The 17,517-nt window shown below is 41.2% G+C and overlaps 1 protein-coding gene across 8 annotated transcripts in view; it reads right to left on the bottom strand.

Annotated features, from left to right (window-relative positions):
• The window catches only part of dab2ipb (DAB2 interacting protein b), a 114,790-nt gene that overhangs the window by 58,229 nt on the left and 39,044 nt on the right, over positions 1 to 17,517 (bottom strand). For 5 of the 8 annotated variants that reach the window (XM_041058837.1, XM_041058831.1, XM_041058834.1 and 2 more), the window contains exons 2-3: positions 10,642 to 10,763; positions 3,507 to 3,625 (exon numbers count right to left, since the gene is read on the bottom strand). In XM_041058837.1, the coding sequence (XP_040914771.1) occupies positions 3,507 to 3,625; positions 10,642 to 10,728 (206 nt within the window). In that variant the 5' untranslated portion in view covers positions 10,729 to 10,763. The remainder of the gene's footprint in view (positions 1 to 3,506; positions 3,626 to 10,641; positions 10,764 to 17,517) is intronic. The other 3 variants (XM_041058838.1, XM_041058832.1, XM_041058830.1) reach the window with 1 other exon arrangement.

The raw sequence follows: 17,517 nt of genomic DNA, 5'->3' as shown, positions 1-17,517 counted from the left end.
AGTAAGTTTTGCAACTGCAAATCATTAATGACTATAAAGATAAAGGCCTATAGATGTGAAACTACTGGCTGCGAAAAGGATGCAGATTTAATAATGAGTCCGATGAGGTTGATGTGTTTGTTGATGAGAGGTGATCCATTGGAGGGCTGTGAGTTTGAAGAACTTGATGACGGCAACATCAAGCTTCCTTAAGAACCTGTAACAGCACCTGACATTCAGAGTATATGATGCTGATTTAACATCACAATGTTATTTTTACATTTGTGTGGTCATCCTACTTGTTGATAGAGAGTAGATTGTATATGTATTATTTTACAGGAAAATTTGAATTATTTAAATTTGACTTACTGATATAGGATTTAGGTTACTAGTAAAGTCATATAACACAAATGATATATTTCCATGTCTATTTGCTGGTAATAAACTGGTGTTACATCCTCAACCCACAAATGTGTCCTCGAAACTGTTGGAATTGCTTCCTCATTTCTGCAGGATGTTCTTTTTATCAGTAGCTTTTGAGCAGTGCAGCTCCTACAATTATTCCACTCATTGTAACTCGCACTGTAGACTTGGTTTCCCATTCTGTCGCCCTAATAATTGCCTCAACTCACATAGAAAAAACTAGAGTGGAAATTGCTCAACATGACATTATGCCTATCTCCAGATGATATCCTGAAAAAATAATGTGCCTATCTTTTAAAGATGTTACAAATATCTGTATTTAGTTTATGCCAAATAGCCTAATAATTAGTTTGTATGTGCACAGCGTTGATGTGTGCGCGCCAACACATCGCTGTGTTTCCGCTTGGCTAAAGATAAAGAGTGTTCACTGAATGTCCGGCCTCTGATTAACACAGATGAATATTTCATTTCAGGAGTCCAGCTGCTCCTCATCTGCAGGTCTCTCTCCTGAGACCACCTGAGGCTACATGGCCTAACAATGTTATCACAGCTAACACACACACACACACATAGACACACAAACCGAAAACATGTATGAGTCCACATGATGCTGAGTGTCAGCCCTTTCCCCACACAATTGTTACAAAAACAGAAACAAATATTTGGCTGTTAGAGCAACCATAAAATAATCTCCTATTACATTTAAGTAATCAACCTTGTATAAACGACTGAGATATGCACATAATTTCCTACTACATCATTTACAATGAGATACAGTGGTGGTCAGTGTGTTTGAGATGTACAGTGAATACAGAATGTTCTCTGCATGCATTGCACCACATTCAAGGCTGCACATCTGCACACCAGGGAGTTTTCAGGGTATAGGATTCCCTCCCTCCTTCCTCCATCTCCACTTCGTCTCATCATCTCTCTTCCCTCTTCTGCCAGTTCCCAAGCCTGTCTTCTTCTGCAATGTTTTCTGCCCTGTGGGGAGGCTGCTCCCAGGCTGACAGGGAGTGTCACTGACTCCTCTCACAGCACATTACTCTATCAATCTGCATCTTTTTCATGCTGTCTTCCTGTTCTTCACAGAAACACAAGTACTACTATATTTATCTCGTGCCCATTAAACGTCCTAGAAGACTGAAGGCACCACAGCGGCATTTCTCCGTTCTTCTTCTTCTGCACAAGGATATTTATATGGAGATCTATCATTATGTAAGAGTCAGTGTGTCCGTTTGCAAGTGATGTATGTGTAGTGTGTGTGTGTGTCTCTGTGTTAAACCAGGTGAGATAAGACACCCCCTGGACCTTCCAATTTCCTGTCCTATATTTGCCGTCCTCCCTGAGCGCTTTATCAGAGGGAAACACATAAATGCTGATGGGTTAGGAAACCTTACCACTGTTGGAAAAATAGAGAGAAGGAGGGCTGAAATTGGAGAGTGATGAGTTTGAAATGGATAGAAGGTAGCGGGGTTAGAAAGATATAAGCTGCAAAAAGTGAGCAGAAGTGGGAAAGAGAATGAGAAAAGACAGCGAGACAAAGAAGAAGAGGTATGAGCTCATTTTGTCCGACTGCACCAGAGGAACAGTTCACCATGTTCCACACTGAACAATTGGTTGCGTTCCCTTGTGATAGTTTGACAGTGATGTTAATGCCTCATTAAAAGTATGCGGAGAAGCAGCCATTCGGCTCCAAGTTCTGAAACTGAAAGCCGTGGAACGTCTCTTCAAACACAGCACCTCCATTAATTAAACCCTGCAGATGGACACTTTGGCTTTTTTCCAGACACAGCAACGTTAAGTGCTGGGAATGATAGCCGTTACTCGTGCATGTACGGAAAGACCATCAAAAATCCAGAATGTGCAGTCAACGCGATCACAGGTCAGTGTAGTCTAATTGACATGGTTGGGCGAGGACAAATGTTTGCAGAGTGGCTGAGTTCTTGAGGAAATTAGGAAAAGTTTTCAGAAGCTGGCAATTATCACAGCATGGAGCAAAACACTGTCACATGGGTGGTGCTGTGGGCGGAAGGCTCGACACTGATCACGCTAATTTTCTTCCTTCAACATATTTCAACATACAGAATGTCACAATAAAAATTAAGTAAACATTAAGTAAAGATTTCTTCAAGCTCAAGTAGTACACTGAAAATGATCAAGACCTGTAAGCAAACAGAAAACCTAGTTAAATAAATTCACTATCCAAAAAATAAACACAATTTTTTAATCTTCATTCAGTCTAAATCTTCATCATTCACAAAGTGTGAAATGTTTGTATCCACAGTCCTTATGCCTTAGGTCGATCACCACAGCAGTATGAGTTATGTATCACTGGGGCCAAAGTACCAACATCTTATTACTTATTTATCTATCAACAACTCTTATCATTCAAGGTTGCTGTGGCTGTTGTGTTTGTGCTTTCTGTGCCAACACGAAAAAGTTTCCTAAGTGGGTGCAACAGTCTCTCATAACTACCTGACTGTGATACCAAAACAACAGCATGAGGTGTGTTTTCCTAACACATCCGAGCCTGCTGAGGCTATTCTGAGAAATGGGCTGTTCATACCTAAAAATACTGCCGTGTGATTGGTTACAAAAAGCTTTGTTTCTGTGATGTGATTGGTTATTAGGACATTGTCAGGCAATGTAACTTGTTTACAATGTACTGAAAGTTTCTAATTTTCTTATTGAGGAAATGCTCTACTGTGTTCAGTGATATTATTTCTACTGTCCAGCCCTAATGGTGAGACAAAGCAAACAACTCATATTTCAGCATAAGTACAAGCTTGCTGCAGAGACATGGGCTGAATTCAACAACTCTAACATAAACCAAACACGCCATGTCATGACAGCACAGAGGACGGAGACTCATCGTGTATTACAGTGAGAAAGAGAGGAAGACGTATTAGAAGTGACAGATTGGAGAGTCAAGATTCGCTGGTTTTCGCAATATACTGACAACACAACACAAAACTGTCAACAGTGACCTGAATAACCAGTCATCAGACAGAGAGAAGCACCAGAATAGAAAGGACACATGGACAAATCCAGCACACAAGAACACACACACACCGGCATCACTACAATGAACAAACACCTACCTGTCATTGTCAACGCTCCTGAAGCCAGGAAGGATGTGTCTGAAGCTGGAATTGCGGTCAAGTTTGGGTTGACTCTTGGTGCGTTTTATCGAGCCCTTCAGCCGTCGACTTAGAAAGCCCTGACGGAGAGAGACAGAGGCAGTCAATAACACAGTGACACTGCAAGTTTGTGAGGGAAGTCTCCAGGATGTCAATAGTGACGCTTACCCTGGCAGCAGGACAGAACATATTAATACCAACATTCAGGCACCGTATCCTAATGTAATGAGTAGATAAAGGATAAACAAATGAGTATAGATCCTCATATCAGACTGAGAGTGATGCTCATGGGAAAAGTCAGGACAAGGTCAGACACAAAATACTTCCTCAATACAAAGTGATCTAGCACATTCACGGACAGGATCTTGACTGAAAGAGCACATCTATAACAAGCTGGCAGGTAATACTTTTGCTGCAATTACAGGTTGTTTGCCACGGCGCTAATTATGACAGTGTTTGTGACAAATTTTGCGACGTACAAACACTGTGTTTTGTAATCATTTTCACAAACTAATTCAATGGATACACCCCGTTATTAGTTTGCTCATTCTTCTCTTTGTCTGAGTCTGTGTGTTTACTTCTTCTAACATCTGCAATCACACTCCCCCAAGCACCTCGCCGTCTCCATGGCAACTGTTGGCTGGTATTAAGAGCGAGAGAATATGAACAAATGAGAAGTGGTGCAGAATTCGCAGGATGTTGCAAGTTTTTAGACACAAAAATCTGATCTTCTATTCAGCTTCTTTTTTTTTTTTTTTAGATTTCAGTGCAGGAGATCAAGAAGGAGAAGAATAACAAGAGGAGGATGAAAAAGTGGGGACTGAATAAAAACGGTGTACAGGGGAGTTGACAGAGCAACTTTGGAGGGCAGCACGAAGAACACTGAACTTAACAAGAGAGCCAATATGCAGGAGAAAGCACCAAAACCAGGCAGCGTTCAGGATCAGGTGCAGCTTTTCAAATGACACAGCTGCTGATTCACAGGCTAAAAAATGGACTGAGAACCTTCAGGAGCAGTAAGGTGAAGATACTCATCTACTCACCTCAGAGACATACCTACAGAGCCTCAGCCTTACGCCATTCTAATACATGCACACATTTCACAAGACGACGACAGGTGACACACAGCGAAAAGACCCCCCCAGTCCCAGTAAGGCCATTATCACACCTGTATAATTACCACCTACAGTGTGAATAGGTCGCCCCGGGCAACAATGGAATAGGGTTAATTAGAGAGTGACTTCCAGACAGCCTGCCAGCTGATCACAGAGGAGCCACAGCATCCTGATGAACAACACCTGTCATCAGGAAAGCACTCTGGGCTGGGAGCAAAGACTTGCTAATGTCAGTATATTTAAGCTCACGCCAATCATGGGAATGTCAGGGTTTCAGTGGCAGTGTCCCAGTTCCATATTACATGTTTATTATAAGCAAGAGCTTTTGCGTTTGCAGAGAAAAACTGACTTGATTTTTTACTGTGTTGTTTATAAACACTACTGTCCTGCAATGCAGTGCTCAAAGGAAATGTGAGGAGCTTCTTACATCTGGTAAACATTACAACAGATTGCATATGGTGGTGAGACAGATCGAGGAAAAACAAAAAAAAAATAAAAATAACTCCATCGATTTTACACATGAAGTCGGTTTTCTAGACATGGGGAGAACGGCTCAGCCTGTAGAAGCAGTTGTATAATTTCATCTGTGGATCTGGAGGGAGCTTTCCAAAGGCTGAGAAAATAACTCAGTTTGGGCTTAGAGACTAGAGAGCCTGTGTTACAAACTGGGGCACAGAGTTTGAAAGCCGTGGGATTTTTCTTGGCAGGGAAAAATCTAAGGAAAGATGCTACCAAGTTTCACGACGGGTAACGTAAGATCCAGTATTTCTGGTGATTAACCCACACTAAGAACTGAAAGTCAGGATTTCATATTTCTCTTGTTAGCCTCCCAATTTTATGGAAGTCCAATACTAAATTGCTGGAGTATCCCTTTAAATCGATGCAAACACATTTTGAATTCTTTTTATGAAGTTAAAGTGGCACTCACACTCTGATTGACAGCCCTTAATGAAAGTATTGCATTTGTTAGTACAAAAGGGGAAAAGTACACTGATTTTTGTATGTGTATATGACACATATTGTAATGGCGATTGTCTGCATACTCAATAATGATCCGAATTTGTAGATATTTTGGCAGCTCTTTATTTAGTCAACATGATGCCAAAGGTATATGTAAGCCTGCAGACAAGTGGGCAGCAAATGGTTTACTATTGCTACCTGCCACCAGTCAACTCTGTTCAGGGGCTATTAGATAAATGAACAAGGCTGAGTCACTGCTGTTAGCGAGAGAGACTTCTGAGGCTCTTCACAGGGTTGCTTTCTGATTCAAACTGTCACTCATAAGTATAAGCCATATAAATACATCGTTCAAGCCATACGTGTATGTGAGTGCGTGGGCATGTGGTCAAATCAGAATAGGCGCCATTCAATGACAAACATGGGTCACACTGTGTAGTAGGATTATTGTTCCTTCGACTGTATTTAGCATGACCCTGAGATTAGCTCCTTCAGCGACATGACAAGAGCACTTAAGGAGAAGCAGAGGACTTTGGCTTTTTGATGGAAAAGATGGCAGTGCAGTAGAAAATCACTAACACCCACACATATGCACAAACACTGACACACACACACCTTTTCTCATTTCTGCATTCATCATTCTCAATCCCCTCCAAATTCATAGTAATTCCATGCCTCTTTCCTGTAGCCCCTGGAGAGTACGCGTGCCTGCTGCTGTTGGCATATTCACAGCTAACAAATTAAAATGCTTCTCTTCTTTCCCATCTGCAGAAACCCATCCCTGTAGGCAAGGTGGATTGATTAGTGGCCGCTTGTTCTGTTTTTACTTCTCTCCGTCCCCTGATGGATGGACAGAGGAGCCAGGAAGGTACACAAACCTATAATTTCTCTTCTTATTTTGCATTCGTTGTTCTCTCTTTCACCCTCTCAAGTGCATGTGGACAGCGATGTGACATTAAATATACTACTGTCTAACTAATTCCATCTGCCTGTCAAAGCTCTTGTAGTGCTTTTGGACAGGGTGAAGGTCAGCAGACATGAACAGCCTGTTCTCCCACTTAAAATCAGTCAGTAAGGATGACTGACGCCTATATTAACACCAGATTAAACCCTCAAGGGAGGCATGGCACACTGGGAGCGCAGCAAAAATGTTAGCATTTAATTTGCCTTCAGCACCTTCTCTTGCAGGATGGCATGAGAGAACAAGAGGAAAAAATATGCAGGGAGACAAATAGAGATGGAGACATATAGAGAAAAAAAGAGAGATGGTGAAAAACAGAGAGGAGAGAAATAGAAGCGAGACCAGTCAAATAATTGAGAAAATGACAGTGAGGGATGTGCTAAAGGAGCAGGATAAGTAGAAAAAGTGGAGCACAATGTGGAGGTGGCAGAGCATGAGTTGATAGAAAAAAAGCAATAGAATGAAACTAAATGAAGGGAAAAGTGAGGAGAAAAGTACAGCAAATGAGTGACAAGGTTGCCGGCGGATCAGGGCTCAGCAGAGCACGGCACCAGCTGCACAGGGAATCAAGCGCAAGCTGAAATAAAAAGATGGTCAAATAGAGCAGAATCGTGTTCCTCGCTGTGGTTTATATTCTGATCAGTCCTCGTCTGAGCAGCTGTTTCTATATGACATATCAAGACAGTGGCGGCTGACATCCTGTGACAGCTGAAAAACACACCGATGCACGAAGCCGGACCTTTCTCCGTTATGTGTTGCTGTATGTGATCACACCTTAAAAGCAACATGACCAGTGACTTCAACGTACACAATGAAGACTGACACATTATGGCATGTCATAAATCATGTCATTGTTCCATTGTGTGGTAAAAGCTTACGTAAACTGACTCACGGGAAATCAGTTTCCCAGTGAAGCTTTGGCTGAATAATACCTAGGCTATAAATATGAATGAAAAAAAAATGAATACAGGATGTAAATAATGTTGAGATCCCTCCATTAATTACTTTCTGACACCACAATGCTGTGTTGGGTCTTTCATAAATATTACTGGGTTTTGCTGTAATGTCTTGCCCTTTACATTTAATTTTGCAAACACCTACTTATACACAGAAACATGATAAGGCTATTACAGCCAGTGCCACCTGTCGGAGGAGGCATTACAGTGTCACATGTTAGAGTGAATTTCAATGAGCTCTTTAATTATTCCACATTTCTATGGCTGACAGCTAATTAGGGGAAGGAGGGGACGGAATAATCTGATTCAACATGCATCCTCGAAGGGGAGGAAAGCCTGGTTTTCACCAGCCCTCCGGTCCTGGCTTAGTGTACTGACTCTGAAGGGAAACTGATGGCTGTGGAAAGAATGTGTTTGTCCATATTTACTATGGTAGCTTGTTTACAGTGCAGATGTGTTACTCCTGCGCATGCCCCTGTGTGTGTGTGTGTGTGTGTGTGAGTGCATAATAGGCTTGCATACTTGATTGTAATCTCAGCCTGTCCAAGCCCATTAAATCAGCACTAAGAGGACAGCTCAATTTTATCGCTGTGCTTTTTTTTAGTTGTTTTTTTCATGAAATTAAAGCAAATGCTTGCAACAAGTTAATTCTATTCCCTTGGCTTGGCAATTCCAGGCTTCCTTAATGGGGGCTGATAGAATCAGTGCCTGGACAATCAGCAGGGTGTTCCCTGCTTCCATATCAGCCTCTCTCGTCCTCCTCTGGCACAACCTGATGAAAACAAGAGACATACCTGTCCAATTAGACCCCCTGCTATTATCTGAGCACAGAAGGGAGGTAGGGAGAATGGAGTCAGGGAGAGATTGGATAAGGAGCAAAGTCACAATTGAGAATCAATCCAGCCTGCTAGTGCAATCAGCAGGACATGGACGTGACAGACTTAGATAAGGTTTGTTTGTCAGCTCTTTAAACAAGCACTGAATAAGATGAACTACTCAGTTGTAACTTTCATATTTAATGTATGCAATCTTCTACTGTTTCTGAATTGGTTGTGAAAGATTAGGCTTTGGAGAGATTTTAGTTTTCGTCCATGCCTGCCGGTGAGAAATTGTTTTTGAGAAGCGCTCAAGGATGTGCTTATGTATGTGCATGTGTGTGCGTGTGCGCGTGGAATCCATTTGTGTGCACAGACACTGAACCCAGTCTGCAAAGAACATGAGAGAAAAACATTTTGACAGATTTAGCTCAAGGCCTAGGAGGGGTACTTTAAATGTCACCACAACTCTTTTCACTGGAGGGAGAAAAGTGAGGGGTGGCTTGTCATTGCTAAAAGTGGGAGATGCAGGAGAGAAGGATGAGAATACGACCGCCTGCCTACTATTTCCTGTTTTCATTCTAACATTTCTTTGTGCCACCATGCCTGCATCCTCTTCCTCTGTCCATCCATCTACGTACTGTATCTCTTGTGTCTTTCCATGCTGTGTGTGGATCTATTTGATCCATCAGAATTTGATCAGTTGGCAAACTTCTTGCAGTGTCCTTACAGATTTATTATTTATTGTCGTTAAAATTAAACAATTCAAGCTTTAGACCAACAAAATTTTAGTCAAACATTATGTGTTTGCTAGTTTACATCCAACAGAGGTTAAAGAGTCAAAGTTAGCATGGGGAACTTAGTTTGTTGTGCTACCATCAGAGGCCAGAAGGGGGCAGTATGAGAGAAAGCACAGAGAGGGTCAAGCACAGTCTGAGGAAGCTTTCTTTGTGCAAGAAGACAGTGCTGCTTAGCAATAAGCCCTCAGAAGTAAGTTAAGTGGTCATGTGATTGAGACAGGATGACTTTGCTGCAGTGCTCTTCTCTCTCTCTTCCCCAGAGAGTACAAGGAGCTGCTTAAGAGACACTTAATCAATATTTAGCCCTTCCATCTGACCCTTTCTGTCTCCTACAAGCTTTCGTTTTTCTTTTCTTTTTTTTTACATCTCTCTCTGTATCTACTCATTCATTCCTGGTAATATTAAAAAACTGCCCCGTGACTAAATTCACATTCTTTCTATGAAAAGGAGAATTTTAAATTGAAAAAAAAAAAAGACGACAGGAAGACAGAAAAGGAACTAACACAAATATGCACTATGTCAAACGCCCAGCAGGTAACTGTTCCCCTGAAAACACCACTTCCGTTTTTGAGAATTCAACAATCTCTTACTCATCAAGCAGTGGTACTTTTAAATGTGAAACTCCTGAACACTATCATGACGCTTTGAGTGCTGGTATTGATTAAAAAAAAAAAAAAGGAATTAAGAAGAAGGAACTGAAAAAAGATAAGTATAAATCTTTTCTATTTTCAGACAGAATATAATGTTTTTTAGCACTTGGCCCATTAGCGTACCTGCTAAGCCATTATCAGTTGGAGGATTGTTTACTGAGCTCAGTGCTCATGGCCTTGCCGGCCTAACATCTACTGTTTACAGTTCACCTCTGGGTCGTCATCTCCCCACTCATTATTTATTAATGGAAATATGCACTGCTAATTGCTAATTAGTTTTAAATTGATGACTCATAGCGGAATTTTTTGCTTCATTAACTGGCTGTTTATCTATTGAATTAAACATGGCAGAAAGCATACTGGATTGGAATTAGAGCAAGATGACAGACAAAGGGCTGCTGTGTGTGTGTGTTTGACAGAGGGGAAGACAGCCAGTGTGCTTAAGAGTGAGTGAGTTGACGGTGTTGTGTGTGCACAGGTGTGGAAGTGTGCGTGTGTGTGCGGGCGTCAGCTTACTTGAAGCGTGTGAATATTATTCAGTGTGAAATGCAATGAAAAAATCACACAGGATGTAAAAAGTTAGTGGGGGATAGGGTGGTGAATAAACGCCCAAGATGTGTAGATGCGTGATGTGCAGATGTCAAACATCAAAGGTCCCATTCCAATATTTGAAGTAAATTAGTTTCAGATTGGCCTGGGTCCATCTGGACACCAGACCAGGCCTCTGTAGACACTGATCTATAACCAACAGCTTCCTAAAGCAAACTAAGATGGAGACAGAGACAAAACCAGATAGTAAAACAAATAGAAAAGACGGAGATGGTACATAAAAACACACTCACAGTACTCACGGTGACTCTGAAAGGTGTGGCAGCAGTGGACGTAGCCTCCATGGTGGGCGTGGCCTTGTCTGAGGAGCTGCCTGGCATGCTGCGTCGGCGTCCCGTCCTCTCTGGAGGAGACTCTGCAAAGAGAGAAATCTTTACATAGTGGAATTGGTTTTTACATTGTGAAAAATATATGTTTAAAAAGCAGCTCAACATTTTGGGAAATGCAATCATTTGCTTTCTTGCCACGCGTTAGATGAGAAGATTGACACCACTTCTATCTTCTGTTTGGTAACTACAGACATAAAGGCAGGAGACGACTAGCCCGGGGTAAAGACTGGAAGCAAGGGGAAACAGCTAGCCTATAGGACACTCGCTCTCGCTTCACATTTAAGGAGGAAAGGATAAAGAAATAAAGAAATAAAAAGAATACAGAAATAATTGTGCATTGTGCCAGAGTGGTGCACATCTTGTGTGATTGGCTGTCAGTGTGTTATCACTCTTAAAATTCCTAATTTCTGGGCTAAAGAGACTCACACAAACACATGGGTGAACATACAAACTGAGCTACAATGCTGAACCAAAAGTTGAGCTTTGGCACTGATAGTGTGTTAGAAATAAGGGTGTGGTGTTTGGGGTGCCAAACAGGCCTGGACTCAGACTACTGAGACTTGGGTTCAATTTCAAACTCAAGACATTTTTGCTTCAAGTGACTTTTTTGATATATGTGAAACTTTTTCATCTAAACACGATAAATTCAAACCTTGGCTTCAGATGTTCAAACATCTGTTTGTGTACTAAAGATCAAAGGCAAAAGTTACATGAGAATGGGAAAAAAGTGTGTGTTGCTCATATTGTACTTATTTCTTGATCTTATATTTGATGTGATTTAAATGTGATTGAAGTTTGTTCTGTTACCCATTCCTCTATGAATCTATCAATCAGCTCATTGAGGGTGTAAAAGGCCATTGTTTCAGTTCCTGATTTTCGCATCCTTTCCCTATCTACTGAACTTATCTGTATCTGTTATCTTTTTGTCTTGTGTGTGTGTCTATCTATGTATTTCTTTGAACCTTGAGACACAGTATAGCTTCAGATCAGCATGACAGAGATGTGAAAGAGCTCTGGAGTCAAAGACTGTGATGTGTGTGGAAGCAGCAAATCTGGACATGTCCGAGAGGAATGCAAGTGCTGTTGAGCATGCAAGTCCCCACACATTTCAGATACCCATCATTGCTAACTGCTAGCTCATAAGTACAAAGCAGATTATCAGTATGTTAGCCTGCTGGTGAACTAATATAACCCCACACGATCTATACGTTCACTGCAACTTTAAGCACAAGACATTCTGACATCTCACGGCTGAGCAGCAGTTTACAGACCACAGTCAAAGTCCCAGCTCCGTCAACAGATTTTTATAAAAAAAAATAAAAATAAAAAATCAAGCCTAAAATAGAAAATGTGTCTAAGTAGGCCAGATATGCTGATATAATCATGGCATCATCTACAGGCCTTTGTGAAACACATGAAGTCACTGCATCACTGAGATCATGTTAGATTTTTAAAAAAAACAAATCTTTGACTGAAATTAGTGTTAAGTGCATGTGGCAGTGTAACTCTATCAGAATGAAACTGCATTATAAAATGTTAAAATGGTATAAAGGACCATCTACAACTGCTAAAAATGCAGCACAATTCTAACTGATGTCAGGAAATGAACTCTGTGTGGATGTGCATGAAAACCTGTCCGGTCTATTGTCATGGTATGTTAACAGAATATTTTCAAATGCAACAATCAAAAATTACTTGCCTGCCCCTTCCTTGTTGTAAAAAACAAATGTGGCGGCATTGGAATATCTGCTGCCATGACAACAAGTGTATTTAATCCTTTTAAATCTGAAAATCGTTCATGAGGAAATGGCATTGAAGTCAGCAGTGCGAATCCTCGCCACAAATTATTTCTGCGCTCAACTTCATTGGATTTACCCCTCCAGTCTGCTTAATTTCTAAACGTAAATCTCCCCACTTGTACACAGCTGGCTGCAACAAGCGCTCACAGCAAAGCTCACACACACACACACTCATTTAGTTGTTAACTAATTGCTGTGTGAAACTGCAGTGCATGCTTCCACATGTTTTCACCATCTGCGTGTAATGTTTCTCTACAAATGCACGGAAAATTTCCGCTTGCTTATAACTAGTGTGTCTAACCGACAGCAAACAGTAGGCAGACACTCGCGCTCAATAAAACCTAAATTAAAACACAAATTTAAACTTGAATCGTGAAGTCTGTCATCAAAGTTTCGCACTGCACACGGTGGCTTGTCTCAGGCTGTAAACACTTCTCATTTAGAGGGGTCTGCCTAACAGCTGTTGACTAAGATTATTTTGGTATCTGAAGGTGTACGCCTGTGTTTGTGGGGCCATCCAGCATGCAAGGCTCTATTTGTAAGGTCAATCAAAAGAGTCAGAGGGTCCGCAGTAAAGTCAAAAAGGGATGTATCTTTGTGCAGAATTCTTTTGAACTTCTTATCAACCTATTCCCTGTAATCTATCCCTCATTCTCACTTTCTTCCGTGTGTGAGCTCTGATTAATATTCACTTCAATCCGTTGTCTTTTCATACCTTCATCTCCTGCGTCATATCAAATCGAATTCTCATCTGTTTCACCTTTTATCTTTTTGTTCTCTAAACACCATCACTTCTCCATCCTTCATCACCATTTACCCAAAAATAGAGCCCTCTCTCTCTCTGTCTGGATTTCACCCTCTTCAGGCCTCCTGACAGTCAGTTCACGGGACAGTGGAAGTGCCAGGGAGAGCCATAGGAGGCCTAAAACTGCATACTGCAAACTGTAAAAATCTGTCTATCTGTCTAACTCTCTATTTATCTGTCATATCTAGAGCTGTCGTCCTTCCTTTCTTCTTTCATTCCTTCCTTCCATTAACATTCTGTAATATAGGTCAGACTACATATTTCCTTAGTTTTTCCCACCCAGACGTACTCCATCCAGTGTCTAGTGCCAGCTAACCTTCCCTTCCTCCCAGACCTCACCAACACAGGATATTCCAACTTGCAAAACTCCAGCTGTAAGATGAGTGTGGGGGAGAAAATGTTCAAAGCTTCTCTGACTCTTGAAAACTGTGATATTCAATATTATGAAACATTTTGCCAGTTGCTGTTGAGGGGAGACAAACAGGATGAATATTGTAAAACTGATTCATGCAGGAGGTGAGCAGAGGAACAGCGCGCTGGGCAGACAGGAGGTAATGTGTCAGAAGGGACACAAGCAACTGATCGCATCTAGTGAATCATCAAGGGGTATAACAGGAAGGTTGATGAACATTTAGCATAACTTTTTTTTTGGTGTTTTTGGTGTGGCTACACCAAAGTGCAGACACAATTATAACAATAATAATAATTTTTAAGATTCTTAACGCACGTTGTTCTTTTGCCTGCAGTTGTGTGCTTTATGATCTATTATCGCTTGAGGAACTGGCTGTGCTAATGGCTCCGTGTTGACAGAGATAATTCACAAAGGTTGTTATTAGCAAGTTGTTGTCGCGCGGCTTATTTAATGTGTCTACAAATGATAGCAAGATGAAAAGAACATTTAGTATCTACACTGCGTACTCCTGGTGTTACACTAGTAATCATTCTGCTAACTGGGAAAGGTTGATTTTTGTCTTTTACCACTTAAAAGATGTGTCATCTACCACCTGTATCAGTACATTGTTATTGTTGTTGCTGTTCCTGTTTCATTCTTTCAACATAGCAAGCTAATTTAGACAGGCACACACACGTTTTACAGCTTTTCAGTTGGGACTGTTTGGGTCAAGTGGCTTAACCTGTTATAAATTTTAGTGTCAACCACAATAGATAAACATATCCCATTATCTGCTGGCTAACGGTATCCTGTTGAGTTTTCTAATAAAGACAAAGCTCCATTTAAATTCACTGTTTGTCACCACAACACATTGTGCGTACTCTTGATGCCTTATGAACGTGCTGAGTGCAGATGCTTCATCATAAAACAAACTGCGAAGTCAGGCAAAATTATTATTGGGTTCATCACTATAAGCAACAACTTTCACATACATGTAGTTATTTGATCCAAATTTTGATACTGAAATATTGATGTCAGTTTGCTTTAAAGTGCATATTTGAACAAGTTAGATAAATAATCCAACCTGTGCTCATCGAGCTGATAAACAGAGACTCTGAGTACAGGATCCTGTTCTCAAAAGCAGCACGTGTCTGTATTTCAAGAAGTCTGTGCCTTCAGGGCTGAAAAATAGCCTCCAAAGAGAATGCAGAGCTCGTGTGTTATGACAGCAGGGAAAAGCAGAGGAAAATCCAAACACACACACACACACATACATTCTCTGTGGGCTGGTGAAATCTGCAGGAAAAATCACAGGCTGTCAGGCTGTGTTTACTGTGTTCTCTCTACCTGGATGACTATCTCCTCTCTGTCCACCCCGCCTCTCATCCTCCCCCCTTCACAAATGCATCACCTTTATGTTTTCCCCTCAAGTACAAGACAACTAGAACTTGTCTTGACTCGTTGATGGTGCTGCAATAAAGCTCTGTTTCCTCTGCCTCTGGAATATAAAACGGGAATTATTGTCAATCAAAGAACAATTTGTCAGAATGAAGATTTCTTTTTATTTTACTTTATCAGATGGCATAGTCTCATTAGTGGTATATAAGAATCCCAGCTGGACAATGATCCATGTAATGGGAGGTCACAGCGGAGGCCCACCCAGGCACATTCTGTATTACATGCACAGCTTTGAATTGTCAAGCTTTACGGTTTAGTCAAACACATGTGTCAGTGTGTGAGGAAGACAGAGAGAGAAGTGTTTCCTCGTCTGTGTACACAGAGACCATAATGTGTTAACACTAAACTGTGAGGACAGTGCTGGACTTTTGACCCCTGAGGTACGGTATTTACTCAGTGCAGAGATGATGGGGTGATAAAGAGGTGCTGCTCTGTCTCCTTGGAGGGACCCTGCAGATGCGAGGGAGTAAAAAAAGAGAATCATTTCATCCTAAAACAACCTCTAGTGAATGCACAGTCAACGGTAGTGATATAGGGTTAATAGAGCAAAGATCACAGAAGCCTGAATTTATGCTAGAGTTCAGTATTAATGCCTCAAAACAGAATACGGAACCAATCTCTTAAGTCTGTGAAACACAGTCACCCAATAAACAGTGTAAAAGTACAGACAAAGGAAGCACCGAGCAGCACTTCATCCCATAGTTGACTTAAGATGGAAAACAAGAATACTATATTCATTCAGGTTCAAGTCACATCCAGAGAGAGGGACTCTGCTTCATGTTTAGTTTGGCACATGCATGCCTTTGTCTGCAGTGTGTTATGGGAAGGCAGAGGAGAGGGGTGGAAGAGGAAGAGGCTGAGGAGAGTGTGGTGCAGAAGGAGGAAGTTTGTGTTTGTGCAGAGGGCGACACAGCAACAACATTCCTGCGATGCCGACTGGGATCCTACTAACTTATGATATCCACTTGCAGACACACAGATACGAAGCAAACACAACACGCAGGCTTGGTGTCAGTTTATGACATTTTGAAATGACATGTGGCAGCTTTTTGAAATAAAAAAGTACAAATTACACAAGGAAAACTCAGAATGACACCCTCACTCTACTGGCAAAGCTGTAGTTGTGCTTATGATTTTGGCATGATTGTTGATATCAGATCTTAAGGATGGGTTTTTAGGAGCTCCTGTGGATACGTTTCCTAAAAATGCATTCTAACATCAGCCTGGCCCTGACAGCTTTCAAATATTTTTGTAGTGCTCTGAAAGTAGTATATTCTTTTTTTCCCACCAATTATTCTTTGGGGTCAGACACAGGCAACAATGGCTTAACAAACCAAATGCATTTCAGAGAAATGCTGTATAATAACAACATAATTGATTTTCCAAACTTGAATGTGTGTGCTCTTGCACCTGTAAGTGAATGTGAAAATAACAATGCTTACTCGCGCATCTTGTCATCTGTATGTTGAAAGGCCGTATTTATTTATTTAGGATGAGCTATGGCAATGATCTGCTATAGTTCTACAGCTATTTCTCCAAAACCGTTCCCTGCCTCTGGCTTGTAATCTGAGTGGATATTTATGGATTAAGGGGCATTAGCCTGCACCTGTCCCCCTGTTATTGGACTCCTTTTGGTGCTCAGAAGCCCTGCGTCATCTGGCCCATCTCCACGATTCATCAGGCAGAGGGAGAAGAGGGTAGACAAGGACACAGGCTCCAGAAATGAGACTAAGATCGGAAAGTAATCCCAGGATGAGATGATGTGGAGAGTTCTGGTGCTTTCACTTCACTGCTTGATTGCTATATTAACTGTCTCTTCCTTCTGTCTCATGCCTCTGCTTCCCATTTTCACTTCTCATCCTGCAATTCAGAGCTGCAAATGTTAAGAGGAAATACTTCATTTTATCTTTTTTACTGTTTTAACTCCTTTTGTATGTACTGAAAATTAAGTCACAATTATCAAAAAATTAAGTTGCTATGTTGATTAGTGAAGGCTTTGTTTAAAACATGACCTTAATCTCATAGAGGATTCTCAGAAAACAAACTCCAAAAATAAGGCTTGTGCTAAGGCACACCACATAGTTCTAGACACAATAAAAGGGCATACATAATAAATAAATAAATACAGACATGTTTCCAGCCTTCCTGTGTTTGGGTGTAAATGTGACTTAAGCATCGGAAACTGAGTCATCATGTTTGTCCGCGTTGTTCTGCCGAGGTTTCCCATCTATCTGCCTGAATTCTGTCCTCACTTCCCATCAACACACACACACACACACACACACGACCCCCCTCACACACGAACACACAGGCACACAAAGACGAAA

This window comes from Toxotes jaculatrix, chromosome 16 (assembly GCF_017976425.1).
Source record: "Toxotes jaculatrix isolate fToxJac2 chromosome 16, fToxJac2.pri, whole genome shotgun sequence".
NCBI lineage: Eukaryota > Metazoa > Chordata > Actinopteri > Toxotidae > Toxotes > Toxotes jaculatrix.
The sequence above is the reverse complement of the archived record's forward strand: the minus strand, read 5'-3'. Positions and strand labels throughout refer to the sequence as shown.